The following is a 24,395-nucleotide window of genomic DNA, read 5'->3' on the forward strand; positions in this document are numbered from 1 at the left end:
GTAGTATTTTACAGCAGCAGCCTTCCCAACTTCTCTGTCAATCTCTACTTGACTCCTGCACCAATTCTTTAAACTCATTTACTCTTCAATAACTCCAACAATAACACTTGGACTCTTCTGTGGGGGCTCCTAACAAATCCTTTCCCACAAGACAGTTCACTGCACTTTGCTCTGGTTACGTTCTCTGGTTTCCAACACTTTCTTGTCACATGTGAGAGTCTTCCTAAACCACATTACGTTTTATTGAAGTTAATTAACATTTTCATCAACAACCTGAATGATAAGATAGCACCCTCTGAAAGTTTTCACTCTATCCCAGGTTGGTAGGGTTTCCACTGAGAGGGATCTAAGCAGCCTGGAGAATTATCTCATAGAAACCTCGTGAAGTTCAGCAATAGCAAATACAAAGACCAGTGCCTGGTATGGAACACCACCAACAGTACAGGCTAGGCACCAACTGACTTGAAAACAGCCTTGCAGAAAAGCACCAAGGGATCTGGGTGGATGGTAAACTGAATGCAAGTCAGCAGTGTGCCCTTGCAGCAGTGAAAACCAGATGTGCATATTCGTTTGTGTTAGCAAATGCACAACCAGTAGGTTAAGGAAAGTGATTAGTACTGTCAATTCAGCACTTATGAGACCGAATCTGAGCTCCCCAGTACAAGACAGACACCACCATACTGGAGCAAGTCTAGTGGCGAGCCATGATTAGAGGGGCTGGACCATGCGACATACAAGGAGAAGCTGAGAGCACCATCCTTGTTCAGTCTTATGAGAAAGCCAGGAAACCACCTAACTGTTTTCAACTACCTAATAGATAAAGACAAGACAGAGCCAGACCCTTTTTGGAGATGTTCAGCAAAAGGCTAAGGGGCAATGAACACCAGCTGTAACAGGAAAAAAATCTGATTACATATTAGGGAGAAATGCTTTCACAACAAAGGTGGTGAAACATTGGAACACATGGCTCAGAGACACTGTGGAATCCTCTTGTTTAGAGTAGTCAAAGCATGACAGGACAAGGCTCTGTGCAGCCGCCTCTAACTTTAAAATTTGACCCAGAGACTCTAGAGCTCCCTTCTAACTTAAACAATTCCATGATTTCTATTTGTCAAATAGAAGATTTACATGTAAAGAAGCTTTTTGACCAGGATGTCTCATTATAAAGTACAATTCATGTGTTTAAAAATAATTACTGAAATTTGTGGAAAGAACATATACAAATACATGCTTTCTATATCTTTGTTTGCATATAAATATGGAGAGCAACTTAAAATAGTTACTTTTCCTCAGCAAACTATCCTACAAAGTATTATTTTCAAGAGGTAAAGCAAACACTCTTCTGAGGTAGCTAACATACAGTAGAAATACATTACACCTGATACTGAAAAACACAAATGAAAGCCTACAGAACAAGCATTAGAAGAATCTGAACTAATGTAGAACCTAAGTTATATGAGGGGAAAAAGATACCCACTTGCTCCTCTGCTACAAGTAAAGGATGTGTTGATTCTTCACCAACAGAGGGGAGGCGTGCACTTCCGACAGAAGGATGTCTGCTGGAAGGATGTGATGAAGCATCTCCAAAAGATGGATATCTGGGATAGCCGTTAGGTAAACTTTGTGCATTGAACCCAGGAGCTGATTCAATTAGAAAACAAGCAAAACCATATTAAAATAGAACATTTTACTGTATATGAGTAAGATGCTTTACATCTTCATTTTTCAATTTTCAAAAGAGAAATTAAAATAGTAAAACAATATTAAATATTCACAAGATTCAATTTTGTTGGGGGGAAGGAAAGGGAAAACAAATTGCAGAGTATAGAATCCCGGTATTTACTGGGAAACATGTCTGAAGCAACCACTGAAATCTATGTGAATTACAGACCACAGTCCTCCCAGTAAACTCCCTATCCAACTTCTCTTTTACCATTAACAACATCTCCCTAACAAACAGAGAGTTAATTACTTAAGCTTCCATTTCTCTGAAATCATCAATAACCTGGAATTCTTAGTTTCAAATATCAAACCATCTGCCTGAGATTACCAAAAATCTTCTGGTATTTTTGAAAGGATTTCACTCTATCTACTCATCCATCTACTCAAAGCAAAAGAAAGATTCTAAACCCACTGTAGATGTGATATTACCATTACTTTTTTTTTTTCCCTAATAAAAAGGTTGGAACATTGCCCAACATCAACATTTCTCAGAAATGATACAAGTAAAATACGGCGCTATATTATAAAGCAATTCAATAGATGTATTCATAATTCAGTGAAACAGCAGTCTTATGCAACAACTAAGTACCCAGACCTTATTTCTTAAAGCTGAAGAACTTGACTATGGCAGTCTTGCTCTCAAGACTTAGGATTCTTGAAAGAGAATCCTCAGCAAGTACCTCAAGAGAATGCATTACTGGTAATTAGCCTCTTAGCTTTAAATTAGTTTTCTTTTTAATTACTTAAAAGATTTAATGCAAATTAAATGCTGTTTTCAGCGAAGTACCACATTACATTCAGGGACATCATCTGACAGTATAACTATACTTACTGGTAGGTGTTCGAGGGGTTCTTGGAGCTTCCAACTCAGTTTGATGATTATTCCTTTCTACTACTGGTTCTTCTACCACATTTATGCTATTATTCTGCATTATCTCTTGCAGCATATTAAATAGTTCTTCTGCACGGGCACATTTAAAGGCAAAGATTCCTGTAAATACACAAGAAAAAAAATCAAAATCCTTTAATGTAAGAAACATGCCTTACCATGTATTAAAAAAAAAAAAATAGAACTGGAATCCACGTAATGAATACCTGTTAAAGAAGCAAAAATGTTAAGAAATTTTTATTCCACCAAAACACACAAAATTACTGTGAGAACCTTTAAAGTGTTTATCTAACAGAAGAATAAGATACCCATGCACCAAAAGTTAATTAGAACAGAAAACTGATTCAGTTAAGAGCAAAACTAAGTTTTGAGTGCTCAATGAGGGGTAAAAAAAACCCCAAACCACAAAACAGGGCAAACTATTTTTTTTTTAAAGCTGATAAAAAGTATACCTGTTAAATAAACAAATTTTAGAAAACACTAAATGAAACTACTGTGGTGCTACAAGGTAATATTTTTAAAACCAGATTTCTATTCAATTGCCATAAAAATAAGATGCCTGCATAACAGGAAAGGATTTAAACACTGGGTAAAAGTTTAGTTTCTTTAAGAAGATTAAACTGAAAAGCTAGTAAGACAAACTGTGTAAAACGGACAGTAACAAACCAATTGCTTTAGGCTAAAGGATAGACACAGAATACAAAGTTAGCAGCAATACCATGTATTTTGCGTGTGTATTGTGCCACTTTGCCTTTAAACAGCAGGGAGCGCCCCAACTTACCCTCACCAGCAAAGTCGCAGCTTTGGATTATTCTTCCATTGAAAGCATGAAGTTAAAGTTGACATGCTTGTTAAACGTGGGTGCAGGTGCTCATTTTTTAAAGTGAGTATTACAGTCTTAAAACACTCTTTACTAAAAAGTACCTACTGATACAGCTAGTTCTGTAAGTGCAATTATGTTAATATGCTGGCAATTATTATCATCATATATTTATTTAAGGATGCAGAACTGTGACAAATCAGAACTACCAGAAACGCTCCACATGACATAAGTTCACAAAACCCAGCTGGGAATATACCAGATGGGCTAAGAGGAATGACGCTCAACAATTAATATTCAGCTGGCACAGTGAACAAGCTTCATGCTTGCAATACAGCAGCTGTAGAGCATCTTCTACTACATTTCCCCAACCCATGATCCAGCTCAAGTACAACAGTCCATGGTTTAATTTTTTGTGTATTTCTGAAAATTCACACCAGATACTTAAATCTTAATGGGCAAAAAATAAAATTTTTAAAAAATCTAGGTTCACAAGCTTTAAAAAGCTCCCAGTATGTTTCTGAGAAATTCAGCTGGCTTTACTATTTTGTTTAAAAAAAAAAATGCTTCTAAATTGCTGATTCCTTAAAATATGAGGTGAATCAAATTGGCACTGGTACTGCAAGCAAAAACAACTTAATGAAACCTTGGTTTTTATTAAATGCGTTCACATTAAATACAATATGATCTGTCACTTACACAATATGGTGACACACTAGCTCTTCCAAGTTTTCTATCTGAATTATCTATTAGCTGTGCTCCCAAAACATGTCTTCAAGGTTTTTAATTCCTAGCACAAACTCAGTGTTTCAACATCAGTGCACTCTGACAACTTATCAATAGATGTAATTTGAGATTAAATGGAGAACACAAACAAGAATACTGACTAATGCAATTAGTAAAAGTTGCTGGGCAGTATTCAGGGTATTCTCAAATGAAAAACTTCTCCGTCATCTCACCAAGTGAAGATGAAGTTTTGCAACTGTACCCACAAAACCCAGTGTAGGTCTCAGGAACAATGCTCCATTGCAAAAAGGCAGCAGAGAGAACATTTTCTGCCAGATTTCTTTTTTCTCAATATTCACAGTATTTTAATATTACGTAAGGAATGCAAGAAACAAAAGAGGGAGGAAAGGGTTGCTGCTTACACAGCCTGCTTAATCTTCTCTATTTAAAAAAAAAATTAGGAGGGAAGCAGAGAAGTCAATTAGACTCGGTGGAAAATTTTGCAGAATTTCTAATAGGCCATGGAAAAGAACCTTCAAAATAGTATTTTCAATTGAATTGTATTCGTATCTATTTTACCTTTGGAAGAAGCAGTAAATTAAACCTGCAAAATCAATTAAAGTGATTTTCTTCAAAACAAAGTTTATTACTTTCTTCTTCGAAGTCTGAACATTTGCTTAGTGTGGAGCATACTGTAACTTTTGAAAACATCTCCACTTCTCATTAGGAGATGAACTGAGAATGCCTTCTAAACTCTTATCAAAAAAACCTGTCTGCCCTTACCTCTGCTTGGACAATGAAGATTGACCAGCTTTGTTTATGATCAAGTTCCAGACATTCCAGACTTTTTAGTGAAATAAAAAAAAATAATTTCCAATTGTTAAGTATCATTATTGATAAACACACTAGTAAATGCTAAAAATCTGTAAGAAAATAAAAATGCAACTTAATTTCACAATGGATGAATACATAAGAATTCCAACTACACACAGCTACATCACAGTAGAAAGATGTAAAATGAGGCTAAGACCTCAACCAAAACAGCTATTACCTCAGGCACCGCTGCAGTGAAGTAAGATAAAAGCCTAAATGTTCTCACTGGGAGCCAACCTTGGCCAGGGCAGGCATGATCTGGGAACTGGAAAGGTAGACAACCTTTTCCAGTTACAGCCACACAGAAAATTGCTGAGCATAGCTGGAGTTTACACACATGGTATGAAAATGTGTCAAAATTTGATAATGGTGTCACTGATATAAATGAAAGTGGTATTTGTTGTAGGAAGAGGATGAAACACAAATGTGTTGCTTAAGACAATAATAGAGTAGGATATTCAGTTCATACCAGTGCTCCAATCTTTTAAAATCTAAAAATAAAGAATTCTTTGAATTATGAGGAGATTCCTCCAGCTTCAGGTTTCACTGGCCCTCCCTGAAAGTCAAGTCAGCCTCTGAGGTAGAAGAATTTCCCTGTCAAAACCACCTTCTAAGTTGACCAGAAGTATCCACACATACAGGCATGAAGTGCTCCAGACCTACAATGTCAAAAACTATGTACAACTCAAATCCTCGTTTTACCATAAGACCAACTCATAAGGTAACTTTTTTCCAGAAACCACCTTCACATATAAAACTATCGCCTTTACAACCCTTGCCAAAGGACAGGCAAATTATACTTTTTTTTTTTTTTTAAACAAAACTGACTTACAACATCAAATAAATTTCAAAAAAGCTTTATATACAAAAATGCCACATACCTTGTCCAGTTTGACACCTTCGGCCACTTTCAAAAGAGAAAAGATTTGAGTCATAGCCATAGCGACGGAGACAGAGGTAGTGCCATTTTACAGAGTCCCTTTTACGGGTGTACAAAATTAGTTCTGTATCTGTAAGTTCCATTATGCCAGAACCCAGTTCATTACCATCATCATCCACATTAATAACCTATAAAAATGAAGTTAAACAGCATTAGGTAAGTACTCTTTTGAGCACCAATGCAACTACTAATAATGTTTCACTGGTGCGCTTCATCTGCTCTGTCATATTAGTTATGATCCTTGAGGTAGAAGTTTAAAAAAACCCTACACCTCACCAAACCAGTTCCTTTGCTCCCCCAACCCAGAATTAAAATAATACATATTTAAGAGCAATATGAATGAGACTGCATAACGTCATTGTAAAATCTGAGGGGAAATTTAAAATAGAAGAGGTTTGTAAGTTAAATATTTTTTTTTTTTTTTTAGAACTGGCTTTATGTACATATTCTAGTATTGCCACACAGATAAGGCATGCCTCAGATAATGGAATCCTTCAGAGCCTCGTTTCTAAAAAAAATTAAAAAATAAATAAAAAAAAAATTTGCTTTCTCATATAACCCCAACTTACAGTTGGGAAAAGGGATGAAAAAGGATATGGGGCTCCAAGATGAAGCTCCCTTCACATACCTGTATAACCTTGCACTGTGCTGAATCACCAGACTGTTTTAGATTTTTTTAATGTCTTTTTAAAGTCAACAAATAATTCAAATACCCTATGGTTATCTTGCATGAAAATGTGTATAAAGCTTAAACTCTTACTCTTTCTGCTTTTGCACCAGTTTGAGGTCATCCACATCCTTTATGGAATTCAGACAATGTATATTTTGCTCCACGTGTATTTTATCTCACAATGCTGCTTTTAGTGGGATTCTTTCTTACTCAATAAAAAGACTACCAAAAAATCTTCCCTATGGTATCAATTCATGTTACTCCTTAAAGAGACATTTCCAACTTGGAATTTAGTCAATTGAAAAGAATTAGGAATAGTTTCATCTGCCACTGAGGTTTATGCCAACTTTCTTCATTTTGCAAATTACATTCTTTCATCTTCTCCCCCCTGCTGCTAAATCAGCGACCCACACAAAACAATAGAGAAATTCTACGAGGAGAAAAATAGGAAGTAGTTACACAAAGTGATGTCAAATGCATAAAAAGTAAGAAAGCAAAAAAATACTTTATCCTTCAGCTTTTTGTACTGATAATATTAAACATTTCCAGAAATTCCCATGGTTTTAAAGCTCATTTCAGTATTGCCTTTAGGCAACGCATGAATCATTTTTCAGTATGGAAGCATTACATTCCTTTGCCAACTCACAGAGACAGTTTGGAGCACAAACACAAATCTGACTTGTGTGACTATGCAAAGGTATGTTTACTTAGAGTCACTGACTTCAGCAGCTTCATGTTAAGCATCTGAACAAGCGTTCACAAGCTTATAAATTCCAGGGATATAAGGGACAGAAGTACGTTTATAAATAAAATTTCTTCAAGTGAAGGACAAAATTTCTCAAAAGGCTATAATCAGTACTGATCTTCAAGTAACATCAGCAGTCCTAAAATTTTCCATTGCTGAACCCAGATCCAGGTTCATTATCACACTTCTCCCATAGCTCTTCTCTTATACTTACAACTCCCTTCTAACTTCCATAACCTCCCAGAGGCAACAATGTTACTTGGGTCCTACCATCTGAAATGGAGATGGGTCAAAAGCACAGGGCTGCTTCTCTTTGCTGAAGATCAAAACTATCATAAAAAAAGCCTAGAGAGTTCTCTGGTAACTGTTGGTGAGAGGATTTCTCAAAGGAACAAGAGAAACTTGTAGCCACAGACACCTGCAACTCTGCAGTACTTTAATCATTAATTCTCACCGTATTTTCATTTAAATTTTTTCCAATCACAGACCTACTGTGCAAGAAAGCAACAGAATAATTCATAGCATACCACATCAGTGCTTACCTTAAACTTGTTTCGATGGTTATCTGGGACAGTTTCTTTATCTGGACAGCTACAACAGCTACCCATGACTTCTTTAGAAGACCATGTGATCTCTAAAGAGGGAAACAAAAAACCCAAAATGATCATTTAGTTGAAGTAAAAATAGAGTATCATCAACAAAACAATGCAACACAAATTGCTCTCTGAAATTACAATTATTCATGATGAATTTTGCAGTCATAAGTAAAAAAATAAAAGTATTACAAATATTTTTAAATAGTTCAGTTAGATCTGGCATTAAGGAGTGGCAACACTGAGCTGTTAAAAGTCCTACCAATAATTCAACTTGAGGTTACTACCAAACAGATCCATTTGATTTGTCACTTTAATTCCCATAGTAGCAGCTTGGGGGAAGACAAAACCCAACAGCTTACTGGGTGCGATTCTCATCTCCTAAACCAGGGCCTTTACACAAGACAACTATCTGGATTCCAGTTCTGTCTACATGAGCACTCCCCGGTTTAGACTGCTGAGTGCAGCCCTAGTGACGCCCATACAAGCCCTGGGCAGTAGGAGGTCACCAGGCAGAGGCAACACAAAGAGCCCACATGGCAATCCTGAAAAGCTGCCCTGGCTTCGGCAGCTCCAGAGCTGGCCTGCGATGGATGGTGGAGGTGTTCCAGGCCTGGAGGCAGTCCTGTGCTGGCAGCCATGCAGTGAGGCTCCGTGCTTCCACTTTTAAATACTTCCCACATAGCAATGTACATAAAACTATGTGATTGAAGTCAAGGGAAGGGAAGGGAAAAACCTCCACATTAAACACAAATAATTTAAAACTTGGGGGGTTTTTATTTCTATTAAGTTCTGTTTAGATTAAATTGTGTTACAGAGTCTACTTCATTTGCTATAAAACAGTAAAATAGTCAACACAGAACAGGATGGCTAAATCAAGGAAACAAAAAATAAATATTTGATATTTTCATTTCAAGATTTTTGTATGTATGGTAAAGCTTTCATAAAACAGTATGATAAAATATTTGTAGAACAAAGTCTCAGAACTTGCTTCTCCCTCTACCACTTTGCAGGGGGTGGTATGTCTTGTCCTTCATAAATACAAGAAAGTCAGACAAAAGAAAACTTAACCCATTTACATCATCTTTATATCGGATAAGAACTAAAATTTCCACTACACAAATGAAAAGTGGGGCAAAATCCTGGAAGAGAGCTAGTAAGTCAACAAGAGATTATGACATTAGGAATCAAGAAGACAGAACTGATTGATAACTTTTCCTGACTAAAGAGGAAAAAAAATCTGATGTCACCTTAAGAAAACCAGGACTTGCTTTCTAGACAGGCATTTGTATTAGCATGCAGCAGTAGTATCCAAGTAGCACTTCAGTCTGCTGAGAAATAAGCAATACAATGAAGAGCAGCTAACTCTTCCCCTCTTTTTGACCAGAAAAGCCACTCAGAAAAGATACTGTTACCCTAGAGACTGTATAAATATGTCTAAATCTGCCTCCAAACCCCTGCAGAGGTGAAATGGAGAACTTAGGAAAAGGTAACAACATGGCTTGGATTAATCCAGGAAGAAAGAGGCAAAACATCAGACACATAGTCAAAATCATGGATCTCTAATGTCATTTCTGGCCACAACATGAAAACAGGCATTAACTTGACAGATATTTTTTCCCAACTCAACATGAAACTGGGGAGCTGGTTATTTGCTTCCACTGTTGCAGAGAGAAGCTATGCTACACACAAGTGGTTTTTTGCATAGTGAAGTCCTGAATTTTATTAATCAGTCCAATCAGTCTCTTAATTAGACTACTTTTAGTAGTCTTCACACATACATCCTATTGCTATTTTAACTATTCCATTTTCTTGCTTATGAATTCTGCCTGTTTTGTTTAGAAAGGGAGATACAGGTAATAACACCTATCACTGATTTCCTATCCTGTGGCAGCCCATAATGCCTCACTACAGTAACATTCAGATGTTGGTCTTGTTAACCTACTGATGCTACCCTATTTATTCTGAGATTTCACTGCTAAAAAGAGCAACAGGTGACAATAGATGCAATGCAGATTAGCAATGAATATATAAATTTGCAGGAAAGGTTTTCAAGCTCTGGTCCATACAGCAGTCAGTTGCAGATGCTTCTAGAAGCCTTCAGGCACAGATACTTACAAATAATAAAGTCCAGTCTTAGACCTCCTCAGACATTCTGACAGTGAAAACACAACTACATAGCAGCATGCTGTTACAGTATCATGACTTTCTTTGCATTCAGCATAAAATAATTGATCAAATCTGTTGGAGGCAGATGCCTGCAAGCTTAAGCAATTAAAAACAAAACTTTAACTGCACAGTAATTCAGGAAAAGTCACTAGAGTTGCAAGTAGAAAGCTGTAGTATAAGTATAGCCACTGTATCTCAAGAACAACAAAGAAAGGGTATGTAATCAATAATCATACAAGCTTGTCATTTTGTCTCTAATATATTCTAATATTAATACTTTGGAAAACCAAGAACTGCAACGCTGCTTCAAAGGAGAGATGTGAACCAAGGCTATGAGGAAGAAATGAAACAGCTAGGGAACCAGCAGAATTAAAAATCACTCACCTAGATTTGGCCATTAATACTCCCAGCCTCTGCTGCAGCATCAGGGCTTCTGTCATACTCAAAGTGTCATGCTGTCTTGTCACAGAACTAATCATTTGACCTAGAACTAGAAGAGTACATAAAAATGTATTTTTTCTTTTTTTAAAGATGCCAGTTAGTAAACTAACAAAAATGCATACTTTTTAAAAATTATTTTGGCAGTATTATGTCAAGTGAGGTATTCATGGCTAGGGTGCATCTTAAGTGGAGTTTTAGACAAGAGACTTAAGACTCTTAGAGCCTCCCCAGCATTTCAGTGCCTAGTTGGGTCTTGAAAGAAAATAATCTGGTATACCTTTCTGCAGTGTAGACTGTCACACTGGGGCCTCCACTCATTCTCCACTCACTCCTTACCCAATTTAGTGTGTGGAAATGACAGATGCAAAGATGCCATTATTCTTACCACATACTGAACCAAACCACAGCAGACAAGACAGAACACATACAACTCAACTCTGCTTAACTCCCTCTTGCTTATCCTACTGAACATACACAAATGCTTACTTGTATGGTTAACATACCACCCTTTCTCTGCTTCCCTCATGATTCTTGCTCCATGACACTAACCATAAATTGCTTTGCTTTCACTTCCCCCACATCCCCAGATTAACCTCACACTAGCTATCCACTCACATCTAACACCAAAAAACCTGCTGCTTCCATCAGACTAACAGTTGGCAGCCTCCATTCTCTGTAATATTGCCAAACAAGCACTTGATGTTTCCTTTGATGCTGCTTCTTAAATGCCAGAGAAGGGCTAAATTATCAGAAAAAAATACTTCATTATTAGTCCTTCTTATCAGCCTTTCAGGATGTCTATGCAAACTTGTTTGAGACCATTGCAGCTCTACTCATCAATACTGCTGCAATTCTTTGTATCGATCTGCTGTCCTCTGCCTTGCACCTGGATTAAAAGCATTTTGGGAACCCAAAGCACTCTTCTTTTTTGCATAGTATCAAGTGTAATGTAGTCCCAAACCCATCCCAGGTCCTAGGCATCATGATGATAGTTGCAGAACACTCTTACTGTGAAGGGATTGTGCAAGAGAACAGCAGAAATTCAATACTGGTAAATGCAATATAATGCACCTAGTGAAGGAACTCTGTGAGTTAGGAAAGATCAGTCATGTAGTCACACAGTTCAATGAAAACACTAGCTCAATACCTATCATAAAGCAAATGAAACAGAATTGTTCAGAAAGAACTAAAAGAGCCAAAACAAAAATACATTTCTATTGTAAGAATCCACACTGCACTCACAGATGCAATAATGTATGCAATTGTGCCTCCCCCTGTCAAAAAAGAGTAGACCCAGATATGCTACTGGGACTCCTCGGCCTGGGAAAAGGGACCACACAGGACAGAATTATAGGTGACACAGAGAAGATACATAAAGCACAACTATTCTCCAAATGCAAACATTAGGGAGCAGCAGTTAACATTATTATGGGGCAGGTTCAAAAAAACTACACAAAAGTACCTTCTGCACATGGTATGTAGTTAAACTTTGTGATCCACAATGTCTTGTGGGAATGAGTTGCAAAACTATAAAGATTCAGAATGTAACTGGACAAACGCAAGCTCCGTGAAGAACTTTCAAACTCAAGGATGTCACATCTGACTCAAAAAGTCTCTAAGCTGCAGATATTTAGAAGGGTCTCAGGGAATGATCATAAAATGCTCCCTTGTACTATTCCCTTCCCTATATATTTACTATTGGCTGTCAGAATTTACTATTTAGTGTCAGAAACAGGATACTGAACAAACCAATACTTCAAAGTCTGACGCAATAAAGCCGTTAACATAAAAGGATGACATGGACTTAGCACAAGTTTTTGAGTGCACTGTCATAAGACATTAAAAAAAGAAATAAATAAAACCTGTATTTAACTTGAACTAAAACCTAGATTTCACAAAGGTATAGAAGGATAAACTTATTGAACTGCTTGACAGATATGTATATTTACATACAGATACTAAACAAAGATTCTCTGCTGTGCATAAGTGGTATTTAATATCAGGAGCTTGCAGCAAGTCACATACCCTTCCTGTAATTTATCTGCTCTTTAGCCATAAGCTTTCTTGATCTTGGACAAAATTGTACACAGTTGTATTCAAGACCTATTCCTCTGCAACACACACAGGCTCTAGTGCTGTGACAGCCCTAACCAATCTAGCTGATGATATTTAACTATGTTTTTTGGTCAGGTTAGATTTTTCTTGGCTTAGCACACCAAACCAGCTCAGCAGAGAGTCTAGCAAGTGCCAGAGCCAGCTGGGGACAGAATCACAGCCTTAGTTACCTCTGCCCAGTTTTCAGAAAACTTAGCCCCTTCACTAATTACTGGCATTTACTTAGTTTACCAAATTCCCTGCTAAAATCTTCGGGACATGAGACAGGAAAGAGAGAACAGAAGCCTGACCCCCCCACTCTGGTGGAATCTTACAGGTAGTCATTAGAAAAATAATAACATTTTAAATTTTCACAGGCAAGCTACGCTAATGCAGGTGTGTTTGCACTGGTATTTACCCTGATATTTTTCTAGCAAAGTTTTAAAGCCTTCACATGGTTTGGCTACCTAAAGCAGACTAGCCTGTTTCAGTTACCTAAGAATGATTCGTAAGTGATCTAAACAGAGTTTTTAATAGATAAAAGAAAGCACACAAATTTACAGCACCTAACTTCTTTTAAATGTAAAGCAGTAACAAAATTCTCCAACCAGTTGTTTCCAATTACAAGTTGGCCATTTACTCTGTTTGGGATTTTCTTAAATCTTCCCAGATTGCAAAATATTCACCAAAACTTAAACATACAAGGAGAAGTAGACATTTTCACAGTCACAACCCTAAAAGTTAATCTTTTCAGTTATGTCTACAGTGTCAAAATTTAGGAGCTGTAATTTCCCGTTCATGAAGCATCAGTGGTGGTTGGGTGCAGTCATGCAAGGAGGGGGAAGGGGATGGAGAGTATTTTCTGCTTCTCCCTAATGCATTACTGCACCGCAAGGTAAAAAACCCAGGCAAGACAAACCAGCACCAACACTTATCTAAACCTTGTTAACAGGAGTGAAAGTTAGGAACTGCCATAACTTCAGTAAGATTTATTACTTGGCTTTGTAAAGTAAAACATGTCTCTCTTCCTCATAGACTAAGCAGTGACAGCAAATTATGTTAATCTCTCAAAAGTCAAAGATGACAAGGCATCAGTGTAAACACAGTAGATAGTTTTATTTATTTAAAGTCCCAGTCAAAAACTTGTAGAAATTCTAACATTTGCAATTCTGCAATCTCTCCAAACAGTCTGAACAATGTGTGCGTTCCCCTTGTGTAAGAAAGGCCATATGGACAAGCTGCAATTGAACTCCTTTCGCTGGTGATAACTGGTCACCCCATTAAAGTCAGCTCACAGTTGCAAAGCTGATCTAAAAACTGGCATTAACTTAGTTTTGCATGCTCCGATTGAAGAATCAAACATTAACTTTGGGGGATATTTTCTGTACGTATTAATTCCTAGCACACACCTTTTAAAATCAGTGAAGGAAAAACCCCAAACCACAGCATGCCTCAGAAGAGGTAGGAAGAAGCAAATGTGCCTTGTCTGTAAACCGATCTTTTGCACATATTCTTTTCAGATGAAAAAGTGGCCTTTCAAACCAACAGCTGCCACAGTGCTAGATCATCTCTATGTCTTGCTCTCAGACCTACAAGCAGAGAGCAGAAAACATAACTAAAGTGCATTATCATAATTCTGAAGTGTTTTATACCACAAAATTGTAGTTAAAAAAAAAAATAAAAAGGGAGAGATGACTAGGGCTTTTTCTTCCTTCAGAAATTTTAGTATCTAGAAAGCCAAATTAATACAATGGAGTAACTGGAGAAAGATGTCTGTGTACAGGTTGTTAGCACTCAGGCTGACAAGCACTTGAACCTATTCATTCACATATTATCAAGCACTCAACAATATTTTGATCACAGCTAAGAGATATAAACACACACACTGTCATTTTTGCCTATAACATTCAAAATCACCCAATTTAAATTTAAAAGTAGATGTAGTCTTCTAAAGTGTCAGCATTGACCACATTCAAAGATTGGTTCTTGTTTAGCCTATGCTATTAAAAAAAAAAAAGACATAATCCCAACCACTAGAACACTGAACTCCTCTGCACTTTTATTTCCTACTCGTATTTAAAATATTTGCTTGAAAAGGGAAAAAGTATTATCAAACCCTCTACATTTAACATCAGTTTCTGTGGAAACAAAGCAGTTAAGATAAAAAACAAACCAACAGAAATGCTGCGAGTTTTGGAGTTATATTAAAATTTCAAACTCATCAACCGATGGATAAATCAAAATCAGGAGTATTTCACTTTTTTCATTCAATTCTTTAAACAATTCTATTTAGCATAGTAAGTAGAATAATATTTTTGAACTGTTAATTATTTTTAAAACTTGAAATGCCTGGCACTTCACATTTCTTTGGTCTTCAATAACAATGCAAGGATGTAATCCTCATAGTTTAAACTCTGCCACTTCCTAAAATACGTTTCTCAAAATGTGTTCCATAACCATTGTAAAGCATTAACCACGGTTTACCTAAGCTTGAAACAAGTTAGCCAGCCATGCTTTAGAGCAACACTGAAATTAACCATTACAATTCAGTAAACTCAAAAATTAATTCCATTTAAGATTTTTTTTCAGCTGCACCAACACTGTAATACTTGAGTATTTCAGAACTACAGTACTGGGTTCTTATAGCTGTTCACTATCAAAAGAACAAACAAAAAAAATTATATTCAATTTGAAGTTTAACATGCTCTTAAAATACATAATAATAAAATTATATGAATGTTTTCAACACCTGCTTCTTTCTTAACTTCATAATTAATGCTCAGATCAGTGAAATAAAAAAAAAAAAAAAAGGAAATTTGTTGTACTTGACAACTTCAGGAGAAATCCTTAAGTTTTTGAAAGGGAAAAATCCAGTATTTGGGAGGAGAGTGGAGGGAACAGACAATGTAATCGTCATCATCGGTACCAAGCCTAGGAAGGTTTCAATATAATAGTTGCCTTCTGTGAAATAAATTCAAGTTATTGCCTAGGGGACAGACAGAATGACAAACATTTATTTATTTTTAAAAAACAAGTTCTTGAATACTTTCAAATTCACTTTTTCAAATTGTTGTTCTAGCTGCAGAGTTTTGTTTGCTAACTCTTTTCAATTTAGTACTACCCGATCATAATAGTGAAAAAGCAGGAGATTCATCTTTTTTCCTTCACGTTTTGGGTTCTCTTTAGCCTTTAAAAATTAAAAGTTTTTTGGGAATATGAGATACATGTATAAAAAGACAACAGTTACTTAAAAAAATATTTTCTGCTGAAACCAATGTTTGTGGGAATAAGAAAATTTAAAAGTGGCTAGCACATTTTCTTCCTGAGTTCTTAAAACTTTAAAAGAATGGACTCTACAAGCTATTTCAAATTCAGATTGTGCTATGTTTCAATTTACATGTGCCTTGTAAAAGAAACTGCAACCAAAGGAAACATTAATTTATACATGAGCTTCCATCCTAGGGTCATTAATGCTGGGCACTTTTCATCATGAAGCATTCCCATCTCAAGAACAACTGGCAATAGACCACACTTCAAGTTTACTGAAAGACCTACAAAAATGGTATCTTTCACAGAAACTGTGACCTTGCAGACAAAATAACCTGTGTAAAGTGGAACGCATCTGACGAAGAGCCAAATGTTTTCTTTCTGTATGACGGCCGTAACAGCAGTAGGATCCAGACCTAGGAAAATCTGAAGGCCCTTGAGAAGCTTTCCTGAAGCCTTTACAATTGCCTTGTTGTGGACCTAAACCATATGTGAGATCAGAGTCACGTTTTCCTGTGACATAATTGAATCTCCCTGCATGAACTGCATCACAGACAAGCTGTGAGCAGGTTTTTTTTCTTGATGCCCACTGTGTGAGCCCATTTGAAATGGGAGAGCTTGAGGGTGTGCCCCCCTAGCTTCCTCTCAAGTAAGAGGATGTAGACTCAAACTACAGAAGCAAGTGGGAGACAACAAAATGATTTTTCTTCCCGAAAGCCTACAAAGTCTCCACTAAGAGATATGAAGTCCGTTGTCATTGCACCTTAAAAGTAGAATTAGCTCTCCACAAAGGATCATCCCAAACTCAGAAAGGGCTCTTTCTCCTGATACTTTGGAGTTCAGGAATTATCAGAAGTGATGCCAGTGGCAAATTTTTTATATCTACATAAAAATATGCACAAATTGCTCTGTATTAAGTAAAACTCACCCCCACCCTTCCTCCAAGCATATGAATGCTGTCACCTCTTATAAAACTCCTTAAAACAAAACATTATTCTCCTCAAAACTATTACTTAAGATTGCTAACACTTAAAATACTTTGTGCAGGAACAGACCCATCACATTTCTAGATTTTGCTTCTTGAAGACCTTTTTTTTTTTCCTACATCATCTGGAGTTAAAAAAAAAGTAAATTCGTTATTTTGCGTGGAAAGGTGCAAAGGAAAACCCAAGGAGCATGAAAGAAAGGTTTTTAAGTATAACGCCAGATTCATCCTGTATTTTAGGTCACTAACCTGAACGCTGTCAATTAATGCCTTTGCCCCAGAGAGACTGACCTCCTTCCATTTAGTGTGCAAGAAACAGTCCAAATTTCAGTTTTCTAAATTGCATCTGAACTAGACACTAGTAGGCATCACAAGTAATTTGCTAAGCAACTGAACACACTGAAATAGGAAAAACTAACTCTGATAATTTCCTCTCAAAGTTCAAAATTCATGGTCCCCCAGTGTTTGGATGTTCACATTTATACATGGATTCAGACCAGAAGCATCCCCAATTTAGAGCGGGTATTACAGTGACCATCAGTACACCTGCCCAGCACATGCTGCAAGACTAATCTCACGTGACAGAATACTGGGTGAGAAGGGTCACCTATTCAAAACAAGAAATCTAATTTCATTACAGTTGGATGAGTGGCTTCATACAGGAAAGTTACAGTGTCTTAACACTGATTTCTTTTAAAACAGATGTTAGTTTTAATCTTTTTTATGGCTTTCGGTATATGGAAACAAAATCACTGTCAAACACTTATAGATACAAACCACTCTGCAACTTACTTTTTATCTCCCTCCCTGTCCCTCATTTTTCCCTTAAGGACCTATTTTTCCTTATAAACTTTTTACAGAATGATACTAAATATAAATAGATTTATTTCAGATTTGACATCCTTCATGTTTCATCATTTCCACCCTTGCATACCATGTTAAATATTGCTTGATATTTGATTATAACTGGTGTATTTAGATACAACAGTGAATTTTCACCCTGCAAAAATATAAGCAGCAAGGATGAGATGCAATTTATAAAGCAGCCTATTTTTCCAGATCCTTCATGAAGAATACTAAGGACATAATATGTCAAAGGGAAAATACGCTTTAAGAGGTACTGCATGAGTTGTAGATTAAATCCTTTATTTAAAAATTCACCCCAAAGAATGAAAAATTTGCATTACCTTTACCAGCCTGAAATCTTCTTATGACAGAACCTGAAGCTTACATGCTAGCTTTCGAAGGAATCAAGTAACTCCACTCAATTTGTTTTCTGTTTGCCTTATGATGAGCCACACAGCACAGAACCTGCCCCTCCCTGAAGCTCATTCCAGTACATCTTTCTCCTCTTTTAAACTCTCACAATTGGAAATACTTGAAGAAAGCACACTTGAAGAATACTTGAAGTACAGCCAAATCCCTACGGATACATTATGATAATTTTCTCAGCTCAGAGTTTTTGAGCACTGTTGATGCTAATGGTTATTCTACAGCATGGAATAATTTCACCTGGATACTGTTACCTCAGAGATTAAGTACAAACTGAGAGTATAAATCTGAGCATTTCAGATTATACACAGACAATTTCTAAGTAACTTATTACATCCTCTGCTCATTAATCAGAGTTGTCACTACAGCAAAGCAGCTTTAATTTTTTCACATAAAACAAGTTTTGGATGAAAGTGGAAGTCCTACAGGCATTTGAGACAGCAAACAGACTAATAAACAGAGGAACCAACTTACCACATAGGAGAAATGTTACTGAGTAAAATAATGATTGTTTTATTGCCATTTTATTCCTTCCAGAAGATAGGTGAAGAAGGCTGAAATGGTACTCCAATCAGTCCTATGAGTTTTGCTGGTAGCCAAATACTGCTCATCTCATAACTGGCTAATACAAGAGATTAAACGGATAACCAATTTATCTGATGTGGCAAATCCTGTGTCTTCAGTGTCGTGATGTAATCCATGGTGGCAAATTCTATATGATTTAAGAATCCTGGTATCCTACTTAGGACTTAAAATAGCCCATACTTGGACCTTCTATTTATTTTGGCTAGCATATCTTCACCACCGCGAAGCCAAGTTCTTGCAATTGGAAAACAAAACTTAAGGTTTCTGGAACACGGGACTCCCGCGTACCAGACCACACATGCACATAAGAGATGTAGCACCAAAATAAAGCATTTGCCCTGAACTAGTAATTACTGAGTGTGGTCAGCTCCAAGAGCCTTATTCCCCCAATGGTCACAAAAAGGCCTTCTTCGCTTTATAATTATTTGGAAAAAAAATTAAGGATTTCTGTACATCAGCAAAGACTGAGTAATTTGCTTTAATGTTTGGAGACAGAACAGACGTTAAGAGGTGCCAGAGCTGGAATGTTCTCCCATGGAAACACAGCAGTTTAAAGTGTTCAGCAGAACAGGAAGAAACCCCTGTGAAATACAGCAAAAAGGGCATGAAACGCTCTCCTTGCCTGCCCATGCATGCTGTCATCCTTCAAATCAACTTCTCTTCTTTCAGGTGTCCTGAAAGGCCTTTGCCTTGTACAGTCTGACAAACAATGACATAACAACAATTCTCCCCCAAATAGTAAATGCATTTTGGGGAGAAAGCATCTTAACAGTAAAGCAAGCTGAACTAAGGTCAGATATAACCCTTGCCCTTCATCCACTTGGGAACAATTATTAAGAAAATTAATATTGAAGGTGCCTAAGTATTAGAAGGATGAAAAAGCAGCAGCGCTAACAAACCATAACAGAGTTAAAAACGACAATGAAGGAGATCCAAGAAGAGACTAAACATGCTGAGAAAGAGTTTGGTGCCGCTGGCTGCAATTATGGAAAACAAACTATGAATGGTAGAGGTGAAGTTTCAGAATCTAGTTTATAACTTTGCTTATGCTAACAGGTGGAGTTTTACCTCAACATTTTTATTAAATGAGCATGCTGTCAGACTTATGATTAAAATACAGTAATAAACGTATGCTCCTCTTCTCTCTTTAGCCCTTTCCAAAGGAAAAAACCAAAAACAAAAACCAAAACTGGCATAACCCAAGCTAAATTGTAAAGCCTTCTGGCTCCTATGAAAACAAAATTATTGTAACCACACACAAGCTTCAGCACACAAGCTTGCCATTTCGGCACGCCGCCCTCAGAGTCCTCTTTGAACAGGCGGCGAGGAGGCTGATGCAGGATTGTACTGGGAACTCGCCCTCTCAGCAGCATTCCTCCACCAGCACCTCCTGCCGCTGCCAACCGCCTGCTCCTGAGACTCACAGGTGGCTTTCTTTTCTTTTCTTTTCCTACTCCTCCTTTTTAACACCCAGATCCTCACGACTCAATCTGTTTTGCTGTATATGTTTCAGTATATTTGGATTCAAAGTGATCAGCAACTTTTTACTTCCTCCCCCTCACCCACCCCACCTTCGTGCTATATAAAAATACCCAATACCATTTAAAGAAGAGAAACAAAACCATAAAGAAAAGCAAATTAGGAGCCTTGTTGGTTTGTTTAAATTCAGGACTGCCAACTGATCTTGAAGAGTCATTACGCAAATTTTGAAACAGCATTAAATTAATTCTCTACAGTTCTTAAGAGTGATCATTCTAGCAAAATGCTCAAAATTAGGTTAGTTAAACATTTGTTGGAACACTGCTCATCAGTAATTCCTTAAAAAAACATGCTCATTCTGACAGAAAAGCTCTTATATTCACCACAATTACAGTAGAACTGAAGATTAAAGACCAACTCAAACAGCTGAGATAGAGAGAACTGCAGCAGGCAACAGTTGTGCTAACACTTAAATACTTCATGACATTTAAGACTGATTTATGTGACACTGATCCTACACCTCTCCACTTTGCTCTAGCATGACATTTGAAGACCCACATTCCCTTATCCTGCAGTATGGCACCCCATATTTTGGCCTATGCCAATGAGATATAAAAAGGTAATCACACATTTCATCCAGGTACTAGGTTGATACAACTGTTCTATTCAATAGGTGCATCCATAGATACACGACATTAAACAGAGTTTCAAATCTTCACCTCAGCACATTTTGAAAACTCTAGGTCTTTAATGAACAAGCATCTTGAACAGGAGCACACAAGCTGTTTGCTCCACCATCCCCAAAAATCCGTCTGAGCATGTGGGACAATGTTCCTTGTTCTATTCTTTAATCGCTCTCCAAAAAACGATCCTCTTACTCAAAACTTTCAGAGAAACAAGACTTATATTTTACTTGGTATCATTTTTAAAACAACTTACACACATGCAAATATTTTTCAGTTTCTTACTAAAACAATTTCTCCAGATCCACACCACCATACTGTTTTCTGTGAATGTCTGCCAGATTAACTACATCCTTTTAAAAGAAACAGCCGAACATCAAACTCCAAACTGCAACATTAGGTTAAACAAGCACTACTAAATTATTTTATTCTTGGAAATTCTGAATGTCTTTAAAAAAAATCCTCTGAGAAGCAGCATATACAAAAAGCATCATTTTTACACAACAAGAAAACAGCAGAAACAGGACCGAAGTTTTAAGCATCACTGCTACGGAAACGCTTTCTGGATATAGGATCAAGGAGAAAAGCAAGGAGATGAGAAAACAAAGTAGAATGCTACAACAATTAAGTAATGGGGCCTAAGAGGAAGAGAGAATCTAGCTTAATTCTTGAAAAGGATGTCTGGCTTGAAACTGTTTAAATAGTGAGTCAGCTCTCCAATATTTAACCACAAATGCCTCCTAAAACTTGAGGCCCACAGTTCTTGCCAAGTCTTCAAAGCCAGCAAAGTGCCAAATTTTGTAATTAAGTAAATGGCATTGAGTTTACATTTTGTAATATTTTAATCTCTGAAATAGCGTTCATTCAAATGTTTCAGGAAAGGCTAAATTTTGCTTTCATGTGTTTGACATGTTTTGCACATGGTCTTCTAATACATCAATAGAAACAACACTGAAAAGCTGTACTGGGTTCACGTGGCAAGGTTTAGGTAGCGAGGGGGGCTACAGAGGTGACTTCTTCGAGAAAGTGCTAGAAGCTTCCCTTATGTCTAACAGAGCCAATGCCAGCCAGCTCCAAGAGGGACCTGCCACCGGCCAAGGCTGAGCCCATCAAGCGATGGGGGTAGCACCTCTGGGACAATGTATTTAAGAAGGGGGAAAAGTTGCTGCACAGCAGCAATTGCAGCTGGGAGAGAGGAGTGAGAACATGTGAGAGAAGTAACTCTGCAAACACCAAGGTCAGTGAAGAAGGATGGGAAGGAGGTGCTCCAGGTGCCAGAGCAGAGATTCCCCTGCAGCCCATGGTGCAGACCATGGTGGGACAGGCTGTGCCCCTGCAACCCACGGAGGTCCACAGTGGAGCAGAGATCCACCTGCAGCCTGTGGAGGACCCCAGGCTGGAGCAGGTGGATGCCTGAAGGAGGCTGTGACCCCATGGGAAGCCTGTGCTGGAGCAGGCTCCTGGCAGGACCTGTGGCCCTGTGGAGAGAGGAGCCCACACTGGAGCGGGTTTGCTGGCAGGACTTGTGCCCCGGTGAGGGACCCACGCTGGAGCAGTCTGTGCCTGAAGGACTGCATCCTGTGGGAGGGGACCCACGCTGGAGCAGTTCATGAGTAACTGCAGCCCATGGAAAGCACTCACACTGGAGAAGTTTGTGGAGAACTGTCTCCTGTGGGAGGGACCCTACACTGGAGCAGGGAAGAGCTCAAGGAGTCCTCCCCCTGAGGAGGAAGGAACAGCAGAGACAACAGCTGATGAACTGACCGCAACAACCCCAATTTCCTATCCCCCTGTGTCACTGGCAGGGAGGAGGTAGAGAAATCAGGAGTAAAGTTGAGCCCAGGAAGGGGGGGTGGAGGGGGTGTTTTAAGATTTAGTTTTATTCCTCACTATCCTACTCCGATTTGATTGGTGATAAATTAAACTAATTTCCCCAAGTCGAGTCTGGTTTGCCCGTGACAGTAATTGGTGAGTGATCTCTCCCTGTCCTTACCTCAACCCACAAGCCTTTTGTTATATATTCTCTCCCCTGCCCAGCTGAGGAAGGGGACTGTTAAAACAGCTTTGGTGGGCATCTGGCATCCAGTCAGGGTCAAAACCAAAAACCTGCAAGGTCTTTGTTACCAAAATGTTAAGCAGATTCAGTAAGATGATATCAAAACTAACACCACATCACTGTGTTTTATAAAAAGAAAGAAATAAGTAAATACAGTTTCAGTATGTATTTTCAGTATGTGCCCTTCTCATATCCATTGGTTCTTCTTTCACTATAAGCAAGTTCTTAGCACTTGGATATAAGGAACCTGGCCTTACCTGAACATCTAGCTTTTATACATGATTTTTGTTTCTTGGAAAACTGACAATTCCATCCTCCCAAGACATCATTAAACCTGGGTTCTTTTAAAAATAGTTCCTCCTCTGTATTTTACCATTTCTTCCTTTACTGCACAGAACTCTTTTCATCACATTTGAAAGACTCCTGATTTTCTTAGTTCTGTTTACATGCCCCCTCATGTGTTTCTTGTACATTTTTTCTTTCCACTTTAAAGAGAAAGTCTAATAATCATTTAACTTTACGTCCCCTGTGACCCCAATTCATTATTTAAAAGGGAAAGGTTAACAATAGCCAGTTATTCCTCTAAATCAAATCTATGTAGACTCTTTACTGGTAGCTGATGGGAAGTAAGATCTTAGGGTACCTTTTGTCACCACTGAACTGCATCTACCAAAAAGCAGGTTTAGGTTATAATTTTTATCTTTGCATTTGCAATGAAAGAACATAAGCACATTTAATGTGGCTGATTTGTTAAACCATTGTAACCTGACTGTGTAGATGCCTGTCCATGCTTTGGGCTACACCAACTGATTAAAATTCTGATTATCAGGATCTGTCCAGCAGATTTAAGTAAAACCCAAGTACAATCATATTTGTGCATCCAAGCAATAATTTTCTTCTTTTCAATGCTGGATCTCATACAGTCAGCTTCTATGCAATTAAGTAACTACATCATCTTTAGTTTTGATTACTCCTTTGTTAGTGATTTAACACACTCCCCATTAGTCTAGCTGATCCACGCCCTAAAAAGTATTTTCCTATTTGAGGTGGAAGTTACCAAAAACTGTAGTTTGATCTACCTGTACAGTGGAGAGCTAAGTTCCATTAAATGAAAAATCTTTATTCTTAGTCCTTTAGAACTAACACAGCTAAAAGGTCTGTTTCCTTGTATTATATTTCCATTTTTTAAAAAAAGCTCCTTTTTGGGTCTTATAAAGTGTTTCCTTCTTGAACACTACTGAAACACTACAGAAATTCCTGTAGCGACCTAGATCTCTCAATACAGAGCCCTACAAGGCTTTATTCTCTTGGATGACTAGTATACCACGTTAGACAACTGTCCAATGTTAACATCACGCAGCATTTTCTTTTAGCAAAGAATAAACA

The 24,395-nt window shown here is 37.7% G+C and overlaps 1 protein-coding gene across 3 annotated transcripts in view; it reads right to left on the reverse strand.

The window, feature by feature from the left end:
• The window catches only part of FRS2 (fibroblast growth factor receptor substrate 2), a 59,478-nt gene that overhangs the window by 8,370 nt on the left and 26,713 nt on the right, over positions 1 to 24,395 (reverse strand). For 2 of the 3 annotated variants that reach the window (XM_074827253.1, XM_074827254.1), the window contains 5 exons: positions 10,532 to 10,637; positions 7,928 to 8,019; positions 5,912 to 6,098; positions 2,555 to 2,713; positions 1,478 to 1,641 (listed from right to left, as the gene is read on the reverse strand). In XM_074827253.1, the coding sequence (XP_074683354.1) occupies positions 1,478 to 1,641; positions 2,555 to 2,713; positions 5,912 to 6,098; positions 7,928 to 7,993 (576 nt within the window). In that variant the 5' untranslated portion in view covers positions 7,994 to 8,019; positions 10,532 to 10,637. Of the gene's footprint in view, positions 1 to 1,477; positions 1,642 to 2,554; positions 2,714 to 3,392; positions 3,425 to 5,911; positions 6,099 to 7,927; positions 8,020 to 10,531; positions 10,638 to 24,395 lie in introns of those variants that run through there. The other variant, XM_074827255.1, reaches the window with a different exon arrangement.

This window comes from Strix aluco, chromosome 5 (genome assembly GCF_031877795.1).
Source record: "Strix aluco isolate bStrAlu1 chromosome 5, bStrAlu1.hap1, whole genome shotgun sequence".
NCBI lineage: Eukaryota > Metazoa > Chordata > Aves > Strigiformes > Strigidae > Strix > Strix aluco.